Source organism: Vespa velutina, chromosome 2 (assembly GCF_912470025.1).
Source record: "Vespa velutina chromosome 2, iVesVel2.1, whole genome shotgun sequence".
NCBI classification, from domain to species: domain Eukaryota; kingdom Metazoa; phylum Arthropoda; class Insecta; order Hymenoptera; family Vespidae; genus Vespa; species Vespa velutina.
In genome coordinates this window covers 14567547-14585625 of record NC_062189.1, presented here as the reverse complement: position 1 = coordinate 14585625, position 18079 = coordinate 14567547, and the positions used below count along the sequence as shown (strand labels likewise).

Sequence of the window (18079 nt, the reverse complement as noted above, 5' to 3'; positions counted from 1 at the left end):
TGTCGATTCTATTTCACGTGTGACGATGAATTTGCCGTCAGACAGGAAGAATGAGGAACGAACCGATTTTTTAACGAATACGCGTCATTTACGGGAAACGATCGAAGAGAAAGGTAAAGAGAAAGAAAGAAAGAGAGAGAGAGAGAGAGAGAGAGAGAGAGAGAGAGAGAGAATTTTCTCCGAGCCATTTCGAAGGAATTTATATTTATCGCTTCGTATGTTACGTCGACGAGCCATATCTCGTCTTCTGTTTTCTAGAGCGTTCGTTTTAAATCATTTCGTGATACCTATACCGATTAAATCAATGCTTTTCCCTTCGTAATGGAACGAAACGAAAGAAAAGACTAAAAAAAAAAAGAAAAAAAAAAAAAAAAGAAAAAAGAGAAAAAAAAAGAAGGAAAGACAACCGAGAATTGATATCACTAACAAGAATACCAATCGTATTTCCACACGGTGGATTCATAAAAAATATGATCATTGTTTAAATAATAATGAACAAGGAAAAAAAGACAAAAAAGAAAAGGAGAACAAAAAAAGTGAGTCAAAACGAGAAATATCGAACAATTCTTTTTATCATATTATTACATAATATTGGGAAGAAAAAAAAAAATTCTACCATTATTTTGTCTGTGAGATAAAACGTAGCAAAAGGTAAAGATAATTTTCTATGCTTTGGTCAATTACACGATCACAAATAGCAAGGGAAGCGTATGTAAATGGAAAGATAGGATAGCGAATAACGTAAGATATAAGAATTCATTTTCTTCGCTTTAATAAACGCATTACAAAGAAGTGAAAGAGGAAGAAGTAAAAGAAAGAAAAAGAGAGAATGAGAAAGGAAAAGAGAGAAAGAGAGCACGTGTTGGTCTTGCCATAAAGTTTCCGACAAGAACTCAGGCGCCTTGGGCGTATAACGAATACCGAAAGAAGTACCAACCTTTTCCTTAGTTCTCATAGGAAGTAACTACTAAGACTACACTCGAAGGAGGACTTCTTCAGTAATTTTTAACTTTGTTATCCCTCCCGGTGTCCTCCTACCTTCGAATCTTCTCGCAGCTTCGTTTTCTCTTCGCTTCTCAACCATCGAATGTTCTTTCCTCCATCAACTCATATTCTTTTTTCTCTGAGATTGCTCGACATCCCTTCGCATTAATACTCATACATGAGTATCGTATTATGGGGAAGTTTGAACGAACACTCGAAGGGTGATCGATAAAAGGGGAAAAAATAAAAAGAGACAGAGAATCCGATAAAACGTTAAAGCCAACTGTCATACAAGGTTTTTCTTCTTAAGCGTTACCCGTGGGCAATGAGGCAACAAACATCCTTTCTTCCTCACACTCACATATACACATACACCACAGACGCATAGACATTTCGTGTCCAAAAAGTGCTTTCGTCTCTTGTTACCTCTAACCTTTCTACTTTTTTCTCTTCCTTTTTCTATTTCTATCTCTTCTTTTCTTTTATCTTTTGTTTCTTTTTTTTTTTTTTTTTTTTTCCTATTTCTGTCTCCGTTCTATCTGCTTTGCTTTTTACCAAATCTTGTCTTGTCACTAATGCGTCTGCTTTAATGCCTTTTCTAGTCTCGAATCGATGCGTTTCGTACCCCGTGATGCGAAAACGAAGGAATAGTATGCCGCTTTGGCTTTGAATCAGGATGCAATTTCGAGAGAGCGAAAGAAAGAAAGAAAAAGAGAGAGAGAGAGAGAGAGAGGGAATAAAAGAACGCGACCAGTAGAGACGATGAGTATACCACCATTGTAAATCGGAAAGATGCGAGAAAGTGCAAGGAGAGACTAAAAGGTAGAGAGGGAAGGGAAGAGGGGAGGAAAAAAGGAAGGAGGAGGAAGAAGACGAGGAATGTCGTGAAAGGGAAATCGGGCATTGGCGCCAATCGGCCGGAAAATTGGGCTACATAAACATCTTTTGCTTTCGTACCAATCTCTGCTTCCTTTCTCTTTCTCCCTCTCTGTTTGTGCTCTCCCTCGTTCACCCTCCTCCTCCTCTTTTTTTCCTCCTCCATCATTCCCATCTCTCACTCCTTAAGCCCGCATGGAACATCGGGACGAAACGATTTCTTTGTTTCGTTCGTTCGTCTTTTTATCGTATATCTCGTCGAATCATCGATTCCTCTTTCCAATTCTTCTCTTCACTTCGCTTTATCATTTTTCCGATTCGAAAATCTTGATGTTCGTAAGTTATTATCATATTTCTCGCATTAAAAATGAAACCCGTCGTAAAGTTTTGGCGTGAATTTTTCGTGATTATTAAAAAATTCACTTGTCAAGTCGTTAACAATGCCAAATAAAATTTTCAATTTCATCCTATTGAATATTCTATTATTTGCTATCTCTTTCTATATTCTCCTTTCGGGACACTCATATCCATCGTCTTATTGCCTATGCAGACGCATAAAGATGCATACACTTCGAGTAAGAAACGTCGAGGCGATTTGCCTAGTCGGCGATTCGTTTGGCGTTATGCAAAAACAGAATTTCGGGTGAAAAGTTCGTTCTACGAACTAAAAAGAGATGTGGTAAGAGAGAAAAGGAGAGAATGAGAATTCAGAGAATTCCATATAAATCAATCCTGTCTTTCACACATCCATAATTCTCATTCCCGTCTCGATCTCTCCGACGACGAACTCTGTCGTACCTGCCAACATTGCTTCATACGCATTCGTCATTCACCGGTCAATCTGTCGGCTCCTCATTATTCTCGACAACTTCCTCGCCGTATCCAACCTCATGCTCTTTTCTCTCTCTCTCTCTCTCTCTCTCTCTCTCTATTCTTCTTTCTATCTCTATCTTTATATCTCTCTATTCCTATAACTCTATCTCACTTGTTCCAAGCTTTTTAACGCATAGTGAATGCAATCGCATTAAAATTCGTCGGATCGTCGAGGAAAACGTTTTGTCCCTCTCTACAAAAACTGTCCGATCGAATATTCGCGTATAAATTTCGGGGTATGACAAGATGGACATTTGCGTCGAAAGCTTGATAGAACGATTACCGTATTCCGAGTAGGAATATAGAAAGAAGAGACGGAAAAAGAGATAGAGATAGTTAAAGAGAGAGAGAGAGAGAGAGAGAGAGAGAGAACATAACGAGACGTAAAGGGAATTCTCGATCTTATGTGGCTTCGTGCGCGCTTTGTTAGATGTCAGTAAAGGGGGCGGGAAAGGGCGGGGTGGGAACGAGACTGGTGGAGACTGAGGGAAAAGCAGGGAAAAGAGTGAGATAAAATCGCAGCTCGATTTTCAACTTGGCCGGAATTTCCTCTCGTTCGAAGAGTCGCGAATCGTACGGTACTGCTCGTGCCGGAATCCTTTGGTGTTCGTTCGAGTAAAAGAGACAGGGAAGAGAAACGGTAAGAGAGAAGGGAGAAAAAGAAAAGCAAGAAATGGAACAGTAGAAGAGAGAAAGAAGAAGAAAGAGGAGGAGGAGGAAGAGGAGGAGGGCGATGAGGAAGGAGGAGAAAGAGGAACAAAGTGGAGTAGGGGAAACGAGACGGCTTGGACCGTTGCCGCGACGTTACACGGCTCTAAGATATTCTCGAGTGGAACGCAAAGTTACGTTATTCCGGATAAAGGGGGATTAGCGAGAGTTGTCTCCGGGCCAAAAGAGGCCAATACCCGTTACATCGTCGAGAGTAGAGTGATCTTCGTTACTTTTCTCTCTAAAGCTTACCCCCTCCTTTGCACTCCACCCCTTCTTTTCTTCATTTACTTTTTCTTTCCTTTTTCTCCGTCATAGGAAAATGCTACGAGCGGTAGAAACTTCAACGAACAATGGTAATGCTACGATAAAGAGGAAAAGAAGCGACAGGTAGCGGAAAGAAGAAAGAAAAAATAAGAGAGACGGAGAGGAAGAGAGAGAGAGAGAGGAGAGACAGAGAGTCAGTATATCCTTCTTTCTCTCTCTCTCTCTTATATATCTCTCTTTCTCTTTTATCCAATGTTCTTCGTTCTCCTCTTCGTCTTTTCGGAACAAACCTTCGATCCCGAGCTCCATTGAAAATTCATTTCGTCTCTGCCGGATACCATAGCCAATCTTCTCTTTCATTTAATCCCGAGATGCTGAACGAGATATCTCTCTTCCGTCGATAGTCAAAACGCTCTGTGGCGATGGTAGTGGTAATAGTGTTGGTTATGGTGATCGTGAGGGATCACTCGCAGGCCACTTCCAAAGAAGTTAAGTCGTCAAAGAAAAAGATCAATTCATTGAGTAGCACTAGAGTATTATAAAAGTGAAATGGTCTAATATTCATTCGAGAAAATGATCCTAATTTATCGATTAATCTTTGCCACTTCTCGCCTTTCGTTCCTTTCTTTTGTATTACTAACGCTTGGTTAAAAAAAAAACAAAAAACAAAAAAGAAGAAAAAAGAAAAAAAGAAAAGAGAAAAAAAAAAGAAAGAAAAACAAAAAAATATTATCGATGTGATTCTTGTCACTATAGATTTGATTTTTCATTCGCTTAACAACTATCTTTTTTAATATTTATAAGCCGATAACGCGACGAAAAAGAAAGGCACTTATTGACGTTTCCTTTGTCGTTAAAAGAAATATATGAATGAAAATTTGAAAGAAAAGCTTGAGAATTTACGAGACTCTTATACGATGATCAAAAAAAGAAAAAGAAATATTGCAATTATTCTTATTTATAAAAAAAAAAAAAAAAATTCGATATCAGATTTAGCTCAAATTACTCGCTTTCGGATCAATGGTAAACGCGAGAACATATACGAGATCGACCGCAAAAATTATATATTCTCTCATTCAGAAAGAAAGAGAAAGATTTATTCGATTGGAAATAGAAAGAGAACGAGAGAGAAAGAGAGAGAGATAGAGATAGAGATAGAGATAGAGAGAGAGAGAGAGAGAGAGAAATAAGCGATCGGAGAGGACACGACGATGAAACGTGTCCACGGATCGGTTCTTCCTGCTTTCACAACGGAGAGCGACGTTCTCTTTCTATGTTCGCCCATCCCTATCGTCTCGATGGTGGTCCCGAAGCAAAGCTTGTAAATCAATTACGAGTCCCAGGACTGGGCGAACCTCGAGAAATGGCACGTACCAAAGCTCACCAAGTTCCGAACGCTGACGTGATCGGCAAACTCATGCACGAGGTCTTACTACCTCTCTACGTTGCGAAACGAAGCGGAATGAGGAGAGTACAGGAGGATATGGAGGAGAAGGAGAAGAAGGAGAAGGGAAAGGAGGACTGGGTCTACGACGTTCACCGATAATAGAAATTGTTCTCTCGACCAATTTCCACGTCCTTCGTTGGTCGGCCACTTCCGGTTGCTGGTGCGTTTACGACGACGAACTCTCGACGACGAGACAAAACGATCGTCGAAGCATGAAAGCAGATCGTTAATGCCTCCTCTACGAAGACACGTTCCCTAAGTCAATGATGACCATCGACGGTCGACGTCGGCCCCGTGGTTTCCGTGGTTTAAGCAATCGACGATGGTCTTCGTTGCCTCGCTATTTCCAATTCCTCTTCTCTTTTGCTTGAATCGAAGCAGTACGCTTCGAGAAATGTCTTTTGTAATTTAATTACTGTCCGGTTACGAACGGCGACACGTTCCTCAATCGCGACTTACGCGTTAGGACCTTATCCTTTCTCTCTCTCTCTCTCTCTCTCTCTCTCTCTTTCTCTTTCTCTTTCTTTCTCTCTACTTCTCTATCTATTTATCTATCTCTATCTATCTCTCCATTTCTCTGTCTCTCTTCTAATCTCTCGACTCGTCACGTTCGACTACGTGCAAATCCGTATTGCGTGCTGGCTCGACGATTTATCGACTGGATTCGACCTCGTTGCTGTTAATTAAATTGTTCAATCCGGATAACGTCGACGTAGCATTAGAGATATTTTGAAGCACCAAAAGATAATAAGTATTTTAAATTTGTATTAAATTCTTTTTTTGAATTATCATACATTTAAAGTATAATTGTTTACGATATGTAATCTTGATTCTTGATATTTTGTGTAAGAGGATGATATTTTCTTGTAAGGGAATGCTTAAATAATAGATCGTTACATCTATGATGCCGTTCTAAGTTCTCATGAGAAAGGGACTCTTTGAAAACTCCTTTCGCGACTCCTTATATTAATACCTGGGAGTGTTATAATAATGGAAGACAACAGGTGTCGGGTTCTGTTCCACCTAGTGTAACATGCTGGATTATTTTCTACGGAAATAATAATTACTCCTTCTCCTTCTCGTCTTATTCGATGACGAGACACATTTATCCTCTCAACGATACTACGCAAGGATCTATCTATCTATCTCTCTCTCTCTCTCTCTCTCTCTCTCTCTCTCTCTCTCTCTCTCTCTCTCTCTATCTCTCTCTCTTTCTCTCTTATTTACTCTATCTTTATAGCTATTTCGCTATTTCTCTTTATACGCAAACTATCCGCTTATGCGTATGCACGATTGCGTTTCTATGTACGACCAGTATAAATCACAGAGGCATTGTAGATGTCGGTAGACATTCGAATATAATATCCTCTGGTGCGAGATTGCAAGTGCACCTGTTATTCCCACTCCATTATTACTCTGTCCATTGTTAAATGGCATCGGTTAAATCCCGAAGGAAAATAGCCTTTAACAGGTTTGCGATCTGAAGTCTACGCAGGAGAATATAGTCCGATTCTCTGCATGTTCCTCTCTCTCTCTCTCTCTCTCTCTCTCTCTCTCTCTCTCTCTCTCTCTCTCTCTCTCTCTTTACCGATCGAATGCAACAAAGACTCGTCCCGGCTGGATTCTCTTGTGAGATATCTGTAAAGAGCATCGATCTTGTCTCTATCATTCACCGGAAAATTAATAATCGATCCGACTTTGTCTTTGTGTTACTCTTCTCCTCTTATTCCTCCTTTTCTTATCGAATTCTCGTCACTGATTGTATTCTCCTTTTCCTTCGAAACGAAAGATACCGTTTTACGTTTATTGAAATCATTGCGAATGTGCCAAATCGTAAAAGATCGATTTCCTATCTTTATCGTTTCGATAATTTTTCAATGAGAAAAGAAATTGACAACGATTCTAATAAAAATTCGTATCTCGTTGGTGCCGAAAGAAGGAGATGCAATTTAATAGCTAATAAGCAATCTTACAATAAAACGAGATTTTGACATGCCATTATATATAGTATTATCCTAAGCATGTATGTACATAGCCCTCTAAAGAATACTATAGAAAAAGATAGGTAAGGAATCTACTATATCGCGTGAAAGCACACACGTATACTTTCTCTCTCTCTCTCTCTCTCTCTCTCTCTCTCTCTCTCTCTCTCTCTCTCTTCCCCTCCAATTTCACTTTGCCTCTTCAACCTTGTGTAAATGAATCGTGAAGCAGCGTGCGTTAGATTTGAATATGATTGATTGAGAGGAGCTACGAGGACGACGTGAATGGGGCATCCCGCGACGAGAAGAACTTTAGTTTGGTAAGCAAGCGCATCGCGTGGATACGTTAGAGAGAACCTAGGAGGAAGTGAAGGAAAGACGAAACTCGAGAAACATGACATTGATGCGCATCCGCGATAGAGCGCAAGAGGAAGCGGGTTCGAGCGAATGCAAGGAAGATGACGTTGCATTGTCACGAATCCTCGAGGAGAAGTCTGGCCAAACCCCCCCTTTTCTTCCCTACCATTCTTGTCTCTTCTCTTCTCTTCGTATCGTTCAAACTTTTCATCTCACTCTCGCGGCTCTATTGTCTCCCTTTGCCTCGTCTCAACTCCCCTCGCATAGCTTTTTCTTGAATTTCGTACAACGTATTCCCTAGTAAATCGTTTCTCATTCGAATTTCAACTGGAATTCATTCGAGCTTTAAGTTATTAATTATAATCATTGACACGCGACCTAGATCATAAGTATTTAAATGATGAAAGAGAAAGAGAGAGAGAGAGAAGATAAATACCGAATCTGCAAAATGATGTAATTGCAATCAAAAGCTTCCTTCACGAGAGTATGAAAGAAATAAACAGAGATTCGAGTGATCACGAAACGTCACGGATGAAACGAAACGTTGAATTTCTACGAGAGAAAGTTCCCTATGCTGATACCATCAGGAACAATCATGCTCCAACTAGAAATCCTTCCTCCCTTTTCCATTAAAACGTCTTCGAAGTAGAAGCTAAGGAAACTAATATGACGCGTGTTCTCAAAGTCGAAAGCTCTGGATTTTAGAATCCTGAATAGTTAGATGGAAAGGCAGAAAGAAAGAGAGAGAAAGAAAGAGAGAGAGAGAGAGAGAGAGAGAGAGAGAGAGAGAAACTTGCAACGTATGGAAAACTTACTTCTTACCAGCATACTTCACGCCACGTTACGAAGGAAAGATAGGAATCCTGAAGTTTCGCTTCTTCTTCGAAAGTAAATTGCTTAGAAGAGACGATAACGCGGCCTTCAAATTCCGTCTGTGCGGAATTCTTACGCGTCTTAGTTCACATTCATTTTTTTTTTTTTTTTTTTTTTTCATACGAAACAAACAGAAAAAAATAAACAAAAACGCTCCTAATGATTTCTATGTTTTATAACTCTTGCGTATATATTAAAATGTAAGAACATGTAGGTGTTTCCGTCGAAAATTTGTTTTAATAATAAACAAGACGGTATTACTTCTTGTGCGAATAAATTTGAAAATATTTTCGTGACGAATCTGAAAAGTCAAAAGGAAGATCGAGATTATGTAGGATATGAATATCAAAGACAACGTTTATCCCTGCGTAAATATATGAAGATATATATATATATATATATATATATATATATATACACATACACACACACCTGTATCGATATTTGAATTTTTACTTGTCGCGTTTCTTTCAAGACAGACGACAAGGACGACTTCAGTCGTAGAAAGCTTTCATGATCCGCAAGATCGAAAGAAGCGGAGAGAAACCCTATTCCCTCGAATAGATATACTCATGAATACACATACACATACACATATACATACACATACATATAGACGATAAGACTGAGTATATAGATAGATGCAGGTTTCTTTTTTTTTCGGTGATAGCTGCCACGTTCAAAAGGGGGAATTTAAAAAATGAAGGGCAGATGAGCGGCTCCAATTTCTCGTCCCTTTGAAAAAGAGAGATATCGGCGTCATTCATGCCGAGGCCTTTCGCGCCCTTTCGACGTGCGAGGGGAACGTAATTATACGTGTGCCTTTCATCCGTCGTCAGGATAGATAGATTCAGTGAACCAACAAATCCAACTAATTCTGCCGATGTATATCTGTATGTGTGCTACGTCTATCCATCTACGTATACGAGGTGTCACTTCTCGAGATGACGACTTTTATAAACTTCACCTCTAGGATAAACTAGATGGTAATTGTGTTTCGCGTCTCTTCAAAATATAAAATAGATAATCGAGTGTTTCCGATTATGTGTATGCATGTACCACTTTATATGTGCTTCACTTTACACGTGTAACGTGCTTTACTTCGAAAACTTCAGAATTTACAATTTAAATAATTGGACGGATACCGTATTACATAAGCAGGAGTAATATCGATTTAAAGTACATATATATATATATATATATATATATATATATATATATATATATATATATATGTTCTTCTTTATCCTTATGTCTCTCTTTCTCTTTCTTTCTCTTTCTATCTTTTTTTTAGTAGGAAGAAACATTGTTAATAGACACTCTCTCTTTCTCGCTCATATGAAAATTGATTTTACACAAGAGGTGCTTCTTTCCAAAGATGATTTCTTCACGAATCAATACGATTGATAAAGAAAATAGAAAAAATTTGATGGATTGTAAAATAAAACATAAAAGATAAAAAAAAGAAAAAGAAAATATCAGGCAACATTTATTGTCACGGCGTGTTGATATAATTAAAAACAGTCAACTTCAATTTTCGTGGCAATAACTTCATTATCGAATCGTGCGAAGTATCTCCTGGAATTTGAACGAAAGTGCGATATCAGCGAGTTTCGGATGAATGCGTTACTTGATGAGAATGTTATCTGACGAGACCGTTCGCTATGTATTTATAATGTTTGGAGAAAGAAAAAAAAAAAAAATAAAAGAAAATAGCATAATAATATTCGTAGCGTAATAAAATTTTTCTTCTACTCGTGGAAAGTAATCGGATATGAAACTATGAAATATAAAATTTAAAGATCGAAAATGTCAAATAAATATTCTCCTTAATTAATAAGAATCACGACGATGCTACGTAATAATCTACTTGTATCAAGGATACCAGCAGATAGATAGAGAGAGAGAGAGAGAGAGAGAGAGAGAGAGAGAGAGAAAAGCGAACATTTTACATTTTCTTTTTCTCATTTTTTAATCTTCCTTTCCTTGCAAACGGCGAAGCGAACCGCGAATCAGCTCCGTCGTCGATGAAGCAACGATTCTCTTTGTTGTATTTGAAACGTTATAACGATTACCTTATTCGGTGAAACTTCATTTCTCCTTCTTTTTTATTTATTAAGAGTAAAGGACTTCAAAGAGCATAAAATTTCAAACAGATTCAGAACCGAATCGTACCACGGAATAAAATTTATTCCCTTTGGTATATATAACGTAAGGAGGATTCGTAAGTAATTTGCTTTAAATCAGGCACCTTCTATTTCTTTCTTTTTTTTTTTCTTTTTTCCCTAATATGAAAATGAAGAAACAATTTGTCATTGATCTCGTTTTGGTTCATATATATATATATATATATATATATATATGAAACACGTCGTGCATAATATCTGATCAAAGCTTAACTAAATAACCAGAGAAACGGACTGAAAATCAACAACCTGTTGATATTTCACGTATTTAAGAAGTACCAAATGGAATCCGTCAGTATTAATTTTTGATTGTAGTATTGGTAAAGCAACAACAATAGATCTATGATTTAAACTGATTTCGAAAATCTAATTATTTATCTCTGTCTGAAATATATTCTCAGATCGATATACACCGTGGCAAAATGATACAGTTAATATTACAATTGAAGTGTATTAATGTAAAAATCAAACGATTTACTATTAACGAGATAAAAGTCAATCCGCATTTAAAAATGATAAGAATATATCTACTATGATATTTTACTTTTATAACGTTTATATAATTCTAACAGTTAAATTGATACTATCGATCAAAAATTCACATGACTCGAATTCCGGGATTGCATTGTCTATTATAGATACCGTATGCGATTGTAATTGTACTAGCTAATATTAACAAGGACTGTTGAAACTAATTGCATTGTTCGATTAACCAAAATTCAGATATAATTATACAAAAGAGTGATTTCCATTCATTAACGATGGAACTATGAGATATATAGTTCGCTTGTAAATGCACGACATACAAAGTCTACTTGTTTTCAGTCCGAAAACGAATATATATGGGACAGGAAAGGCTACTCGCTTCGAGCGGATCTTAAAAGCTTACGAAAGAGGTCTCTTTAATATTCAGTCGAGTGTAAAATTTGCTCGTTCAGGTGTCGCACGGATATTCCTGTTCTATGTACGTCTACTTTCGTAGAACGACAAGAATGTTAGTGGACCAGGAGACGAATAGGTAAAAAAGAAAGGAAAAGAAAAGAAAAGAAAAAAAGGAAAAAGAAAAAAGAAAAGACAAAAAAAAAATTGAAAAAAAAAGAAAGAAAATAAAAATGAAAATTTTCCGAAAGAAGGAACGTAACGACCAAGAGGAGAGAAGAGATACTCCTTATCAAAGTTTACTCTCTTCCCTCGTTCATCCTTCATCACTCCAGGACGACACCCGCATATCTACATTGACGATCTCGAAATTGGCAGCTATTCGCGTAGAAAATTTGCATCTCCCAAAATCTTCGACTTTGGTTACTCTGATGCCCGTATCATTCAAGACGACACGATATATCGATGTGGTTAATATATTCATCGAAATGACGAAACGACGAGAACGACGAAACCGTTCGATTCCTTTCTGAAATCGAAAAAATATTTACCTTATCGAAGAAAATAACTTCGATATCGATGTCTCGAGGGGGTTTCTTGCGATCGTACGATAAACGAAATTAATATCACGGTAATTGGGCATTCGAAATGTATTGTTATATTGTTCGTAAAAAGGAAAAAAGGAAAGAGAGAGAGAGAGAGAGAGAGAGAAGAAAAGAAAAGAAAGAGAAGCATTTCACATCATTCTTTTCACCAACTTGTGATGGAAAAAGTAGGTCGAGCCAGATCGAATGTATAGAAAGTTTCGCATGACGCGGTAGAGGAATCTTTTACATTGTACACCAACTGCAAAGCTCGCACTCGCATATCCTGAAAGAAGGATAGAGTACTACAAGTAGATGGTAGAAAAGCTCCTGGTAAGCGTATAATCTTGGACAAGAAGGGCGATACGCTCTGACGCGATACTCTCGAATCTAGCACACCAGACGACGAAGAATGAAGAAGAAGAAGAAGAAGAAAAAAGAAGAAAAAAAAAAATAAAAATAAGAAGAAGAAGAAGAAGAAGGAGAAGAAAAAGTAAAGGAAAGAAAAATGGAGAAAAAAGTGGAAGGAGTAAGAAAACAAGCGCTATCCACTAATGCATATTTTTGGGCTGCCACGTTATAGACTAGTTTCTCTCTCTTAACCAACAGAGAGAAGAATCACGAAGACTATGCGAAAGTAAAGGAGGAGCGTGGATTCCTGTAAGGAGGCGGAGAAAGGAAAGGAGAGAGAGAGAAAAAGAAAGTCGTGCGAGAAGAGTGGAAAAAGGAGGAGGAGAAGGAGGAGGAGTAGGAAGAGACGTACTTGTACGATCCCAACCGTTTTTGTTCGTGTGGTAGAGTTAATCCCTCGTTCCTTGGACTTTTCCGCGAAAACTGCCTGGAGTTTCGACTCCTTCAGAAAGTCGAGCCAAACGGTAGGTGGGGTAGAGACTAAGGTAGGTAGAGGCGAGCAAAGTATAACGTCGCAGACGCGGACTTTAGCCTTCCTCTTGGCTCCGAAGGCAAGTGGTAAAGAATGTATATACAGCTAGAGAGAGAGAGAGAGAGAGAGAGAGAGAGAGAAAATAAACTATACAAGTGTTGCATAATACAGGATGGTTACCACACACGTACAGACACATCTTTTATTTCTTCACCAGAGCTTGTAGTGCGTCATCCCTCAAGCTTTCTTTTCTCACTATTCCTCCTCCTCTTCCACCTCCTCTTTCTCCTCGTTATCCTCTTTCTCTTGGAAAAAGATATTCTCGGAGTAGTCGCTTAACGTGAGAAAGACAAGCGCCGGCGAAGATCCGACTTAATTAAATTTATATTTCAATTTCGATGGTCCGCTTTACTCGCATTGTCCTGCCACTGGTAGATATATCTTTCTCCTTCTCTTTTTCTTTCTCTCTTTCTCTTTCTCTAGGATTCTCGCGTTTTATACCATTTCCATGGTGCAACTACTGTTCCTAGGTCTAATATCACAGAAATCCTACCTGCTTGTCCTACGGAATGAAACGATCCACAGACTTATTGCGTTTCCTGTCTCCTAAAGGGTCCTCGACTCTTAAATTAAGTCTACTTTTAAAAAGTGCGAATTTTACTTTCCATTCGTTAGTCTCTTTTTGCAGAAGAGAAGACAATGTCGTCTCGAACTAAAGCTTTTCAGAGGAAACAAATTACGAGCTTTTGGATGAAAATGAGTCGGTTTAAAAAAATACAACGTTAAAGTTTCGTGAGAGTGAAGACATTTTTTAATGACGTCGCGAGTATCGCACTTTAATGTGTTAAAGTAGAAGGAAAATTTATCGACGAGAAAAGGTAAGGGAAGAAAAGAAAAAAAAAAGAAAAAAATTGTAAACTTACATTGAACGTCTAACAAAATACTGGCGTTCATCGGCACAGTAAGGGTAACGTGACGGGCCACGCAAACGATGGTGGCATTGTGGTGACCCCTCAAGACTTTAAGGTGAGCTCCACTGTGTCTGGCGGACGTCGAAGGTAAGACTGTGAGGTTATCCGGTGGTTGTTCGGGACCGTCCAAAGTGGCTTGGGATAGGATCATGCCCCATGCCAAAACCGGTGGTGGGTTTCCACCCTCGGCGGCGCATTCCAATGTCAGCTCGGAGCCTTCCTTAACAGGCACAAACTGGTTTCCTGGATCCAGTCTGCGCCCATCTATTAGCAGGTACGTCCCCCGAGGTGCTTCTGTAACAGTAATCCGACCAAGTTACTCGAACCCTTCTTCGATCGTGATAACGCGGGATTGAAAGTTCCTTATTTTCTTCGATCATCTATGAGAATCGTCGATATTAAACGAACAGGGTTTAATGATCGTTTAAGGAAACTGTATAAACTCGATTTGAAGTGAAGTCTCTCGAGCGTTAACGCGCTCGTTTGCTTCAAGTACGCCATATTACATTATTATCGAGAGGGAGAGATAACGATATTATACTCGTAGAAATTCAAGAAACGTCATCGATGCATCATTGTCATTCTCGCGATTCGTTTTGACTCCTTAGATTTCTACGGTTTGATACTTTAAAACAGTGTTATCCGTTGGACGGATCTTTAAGAGGATTCCCAAGAGTATGCACTCGGGATCGTAGAGAAGCCATGAAGGAGCGCGTAAAGACCGTAGGCGGATCACAATTTGCTCAACGCACGCAGCCGTTACAAAGTGCGCTCTTTTATGAGGCTACAACAACACGACGGGGCTTAACTTTCTAGACGGCTGCTTTTCTTGTTTCGCGCGGTAGTTTAGCCGTTCGTTCCGGATTGAAAGCACCCATGGGAGAGGGAGAAAGAGAGAGAGAGAGAGAGAGAGAGAGAGAGAGAGAATGCCGGCTAACGTTCTCGTCCAACTTCTTGGAATCTTACTTGAATTTTTTGCCAACTTTTTATCGAGCCGAAGGGAAGAAGGAATGATTAAAGTAAAGACTACTTGTTCAACGTCGCACTCTGCTGCCAGGCCACCGACAATAAGCAACTAACTTGTTAGCAGGATTCTCTTGGGACTTTTCTCGTTTGCGAAATAAAAATTAGTTATGACTCGATAACTTGAGTCTTAAAAATGTTAACTTTATTAAGCAATCGAATGTATTCCTCGATACTTTGCTCCTATCACTCTAATTTTTTTTTTAAATTTCATGACATAGTTATTGCGAGAATCGTGAATTTTTAAGTTAAACGATAACATCAATAAGATTCGTTCGGGGAAAATGGAAAAAGTCAAATATTCGTCTATATATTGTCGATAATCGTCCCCTTAAAAACAACATGTTTGTACTTTACGTCAAAAGTTTTCTCTAGGATATGTTGAAATTGAAACAGAATGGAGAGAATTGTCTTTCCATTGAAATAAGCATTTCCCGTCAAATATCGAATGAAAATCCTGGCGCATAACCAAGGCGAATGTCCTCCTTCTTTTTTGTTCTTTTGCTTCGATCGCTTTCCCTACTGGCAATTTCCTCCAAATTTTCCCAGTAGAAAAGCTCTCTCTCTCTCTCTCTCCCTCTCTCCCTCTCTCCCTCTCTCCCTCTGTCTTTATCTCTTACTTTGAATATACAAAATGTGTATCTGCATTTTATAAGTTGAAAAGAATCTTAGATACTAGTCCAATTTTCTTTTCTTTTCCTATATTTCCTTTCTCTCTCTCTCTCTCTCTCTCTCTCTCTCTCTCTCTCTCTCTCTCTCTCTCCTTCTCTTCGTTTTCTTTTTTCCTCCCTCGATATAGCCCGACAACAAACATATTCACTCTAAGCATGCGCATAACATTTTCATGTAGTCAACGTCATTTTCATAAATATTCTTAAGAACGGAATTTTAAGTTACATTAAGTACGCGTAAGAAAAAAAAAAAGAAATATTAAAAAATATTTATGCCTATGTCTCATATATACAAGTGGATGCTCCTTTTTTATACCGTTCGCGATACTCCTCTTGAGAAAGACTCGTTGATCGGTTAGAATATAGGATAGAGAAATCTCAAGGAAATCTGTGTTTACTTTGCATACACTTTTCGCTTCAATTTTGAGTCGAAAAATCACCAAGTTGGCCTCTTGGAAGAATTCCAAATCCGCATGTAACACGATCGCAAATTCATAGTGAAGATAGAGAAAGATATAGAGAATTTGAAGGAAAAGAAGGTTTTCATACTTCCAACTATATATTCCCCTCGCAAACATACGATCTCCCTTGAAATTTCAGGGAACATACGGTGGAGATCTGGATGGCATTAGAGACAGATTTCAATGGGAGAGAAATCTCGATGAACGTTCTTCGTGTTGGTAAAATGGAAATATATTTTCCGATCTACGGACCCAATACAAATGTGTACGAAGGGATGTTGAATGCACGTAAGTTTCTAATACCAAATACATCACGTAAACAAGAGCTTTCTCAAAAATCTAATATATAAATATATATATATATATATATATATATATATATATATATGCATAAAATAGATATAACATCAAAGGCAAAGCCCTCCGACCAAACGTATTACGAATAAATAATCCTTTGAAAGCACGCCAAAGTTTCCTAATGATGGCAGCCGTTTAGGTTCCGTGGTTTAATTTCCAAAAAACGTTCTGTGCTCTCGATCTTGGAGGATTTCCAAATACAATCTCATCGTCACCCTTCTGAATAAAAGGAAAATACTGAAAGAAAACTTTTCTCTCTCTCTCTCTCTCTCTCTCTCTCTCTCTCTTTCTCTTTCTCTCTTTTTGATATCCATTGAGAAAACGTATGATTCCCAATGAAATTCAGTTTGGAGAATATGGTACATGTGTGTTCGTCTATACGAAAGGACAAAAAGAAAAATCAAGGGAGAAAGAAAAGCGTGAGCGAGATACAGCAGGTGTTAATACGGAAACATAACGGCAAGAACGCTCTCCCCGTTTCGACGGGAAGAGAATGGCGAAGATGGCATTTCGTGCACGTGGCGTCACGCCCTTTGCTACTAGGGTACCTACCTAGGACATTGCAAGCCCTATATCGACCCTATGATGCCTATAGCTCGTAAAATTTCATAATATTGCGAACTCCCTCTTTTTCTCTCTCTCTCTCTCTCTCTCTCTCTCTCTCTCTCTCTCTCTCTCTCTCTCCCTATCTATCTTTTTTTCTCTTTTTATGTTTTTTCCTTTTCGTTTTTCTTCTTTCGCTTGCAAAATCGACGAAAATATCGTACGACGATCAGAGCTAATTTAAAGCCTCTCAAGAGTTCCTCCTTTATTACGTTTTGCTTGAAACATTCAACCAACTGTTATTGGAATTTTAAACGGTTATACGAGCCTTCGAACGAATACTCGTACCCGATGGGTGGAGCACCACGTTGGAAGCTAATTTATAAACGGAACCGCTCGATTTCTCAAGAGGAACGACGTATCGTCTAATTAGGTATAAGGCTCTAGAGAGTAGGAGGTAAGCCACGATAGTTAATGTCGTTGCGAGAAATTACTACGGAAGTTCTGTCTCTCTTTCTCTTTCTCTTTCTCTCTCTCTCTCTCTCTCTCTCTCTCTTTATCTGTCTCATAGACACATATACACAAACGCACAAATACATATACGCATGAAAATACGTAGAATCTCTTGGGAGATGACGCATTCTTTGCGATTTCTAATATCATTTGCTCAGTAACGTCAAACGAGTCGAGTATTGTTAAAACAATACTTCGATGAAGAGCACGGAACAAATCGTCGTGCTACTTCATAATATTAAAGTAGAAATTATCATGATTGGTACTTATGAGAATGCGAGCAAAAGAGAATGGCTTCGCAGAGAGAAGAGAATTGACTTTCCAACGGTGACGAGGTCATCACGTGTAAAAGAGAAAGAGAAGAGAAAGAGAAAGAGTAAGAGAAAGAGAGAAGGAAGAAGATTTCGAAATGCATTTTGCAAAGCTGACACGAAGGAGAGAAAATGGCATACCGTTGCAAAGGGAGGGTGTCCTCTTTCTCTCTCTCTCTCTCTCTCTCTCTCTCTCTCTCGCTCTTTCTGAGGCATTCAAGAAACCCGAAGGAAACGTTAAATATGCACGGCAAGTCTCAGCAATTCCGTTTCTACGCGGGACCTGGAATGTTTTTGAAAGCCGTTTAAGCGCCGCAACGTTTACGACTT

General features: G+C 38.7%; 1 protein-coding gene across 9 annotated transcripts in view; it reads right to left on the bottom strand.

The window, feature by feature from the left end:
• Positions 1–18079, bottom strand: part of LOC124946561 (irregular chiasm C-roughest protein) — a 235160-nt gene that overhangs the window by 87555 nt on the left and 129526 nt on the right. For all 9 annotated transcript variants that reach the window (XM_047487374.1, XM_047487376.1, XM_047487378.1 and 6 more), the window contains one exon: positions 13823–14164. In XM_047487374.1, the coding sequence (XP_047343330.1) occupies positions 13823–14164 (342 nt within the window). The remainder of the gene's footprint in view (positions 1–13822; positions 14165–18079) is intronic.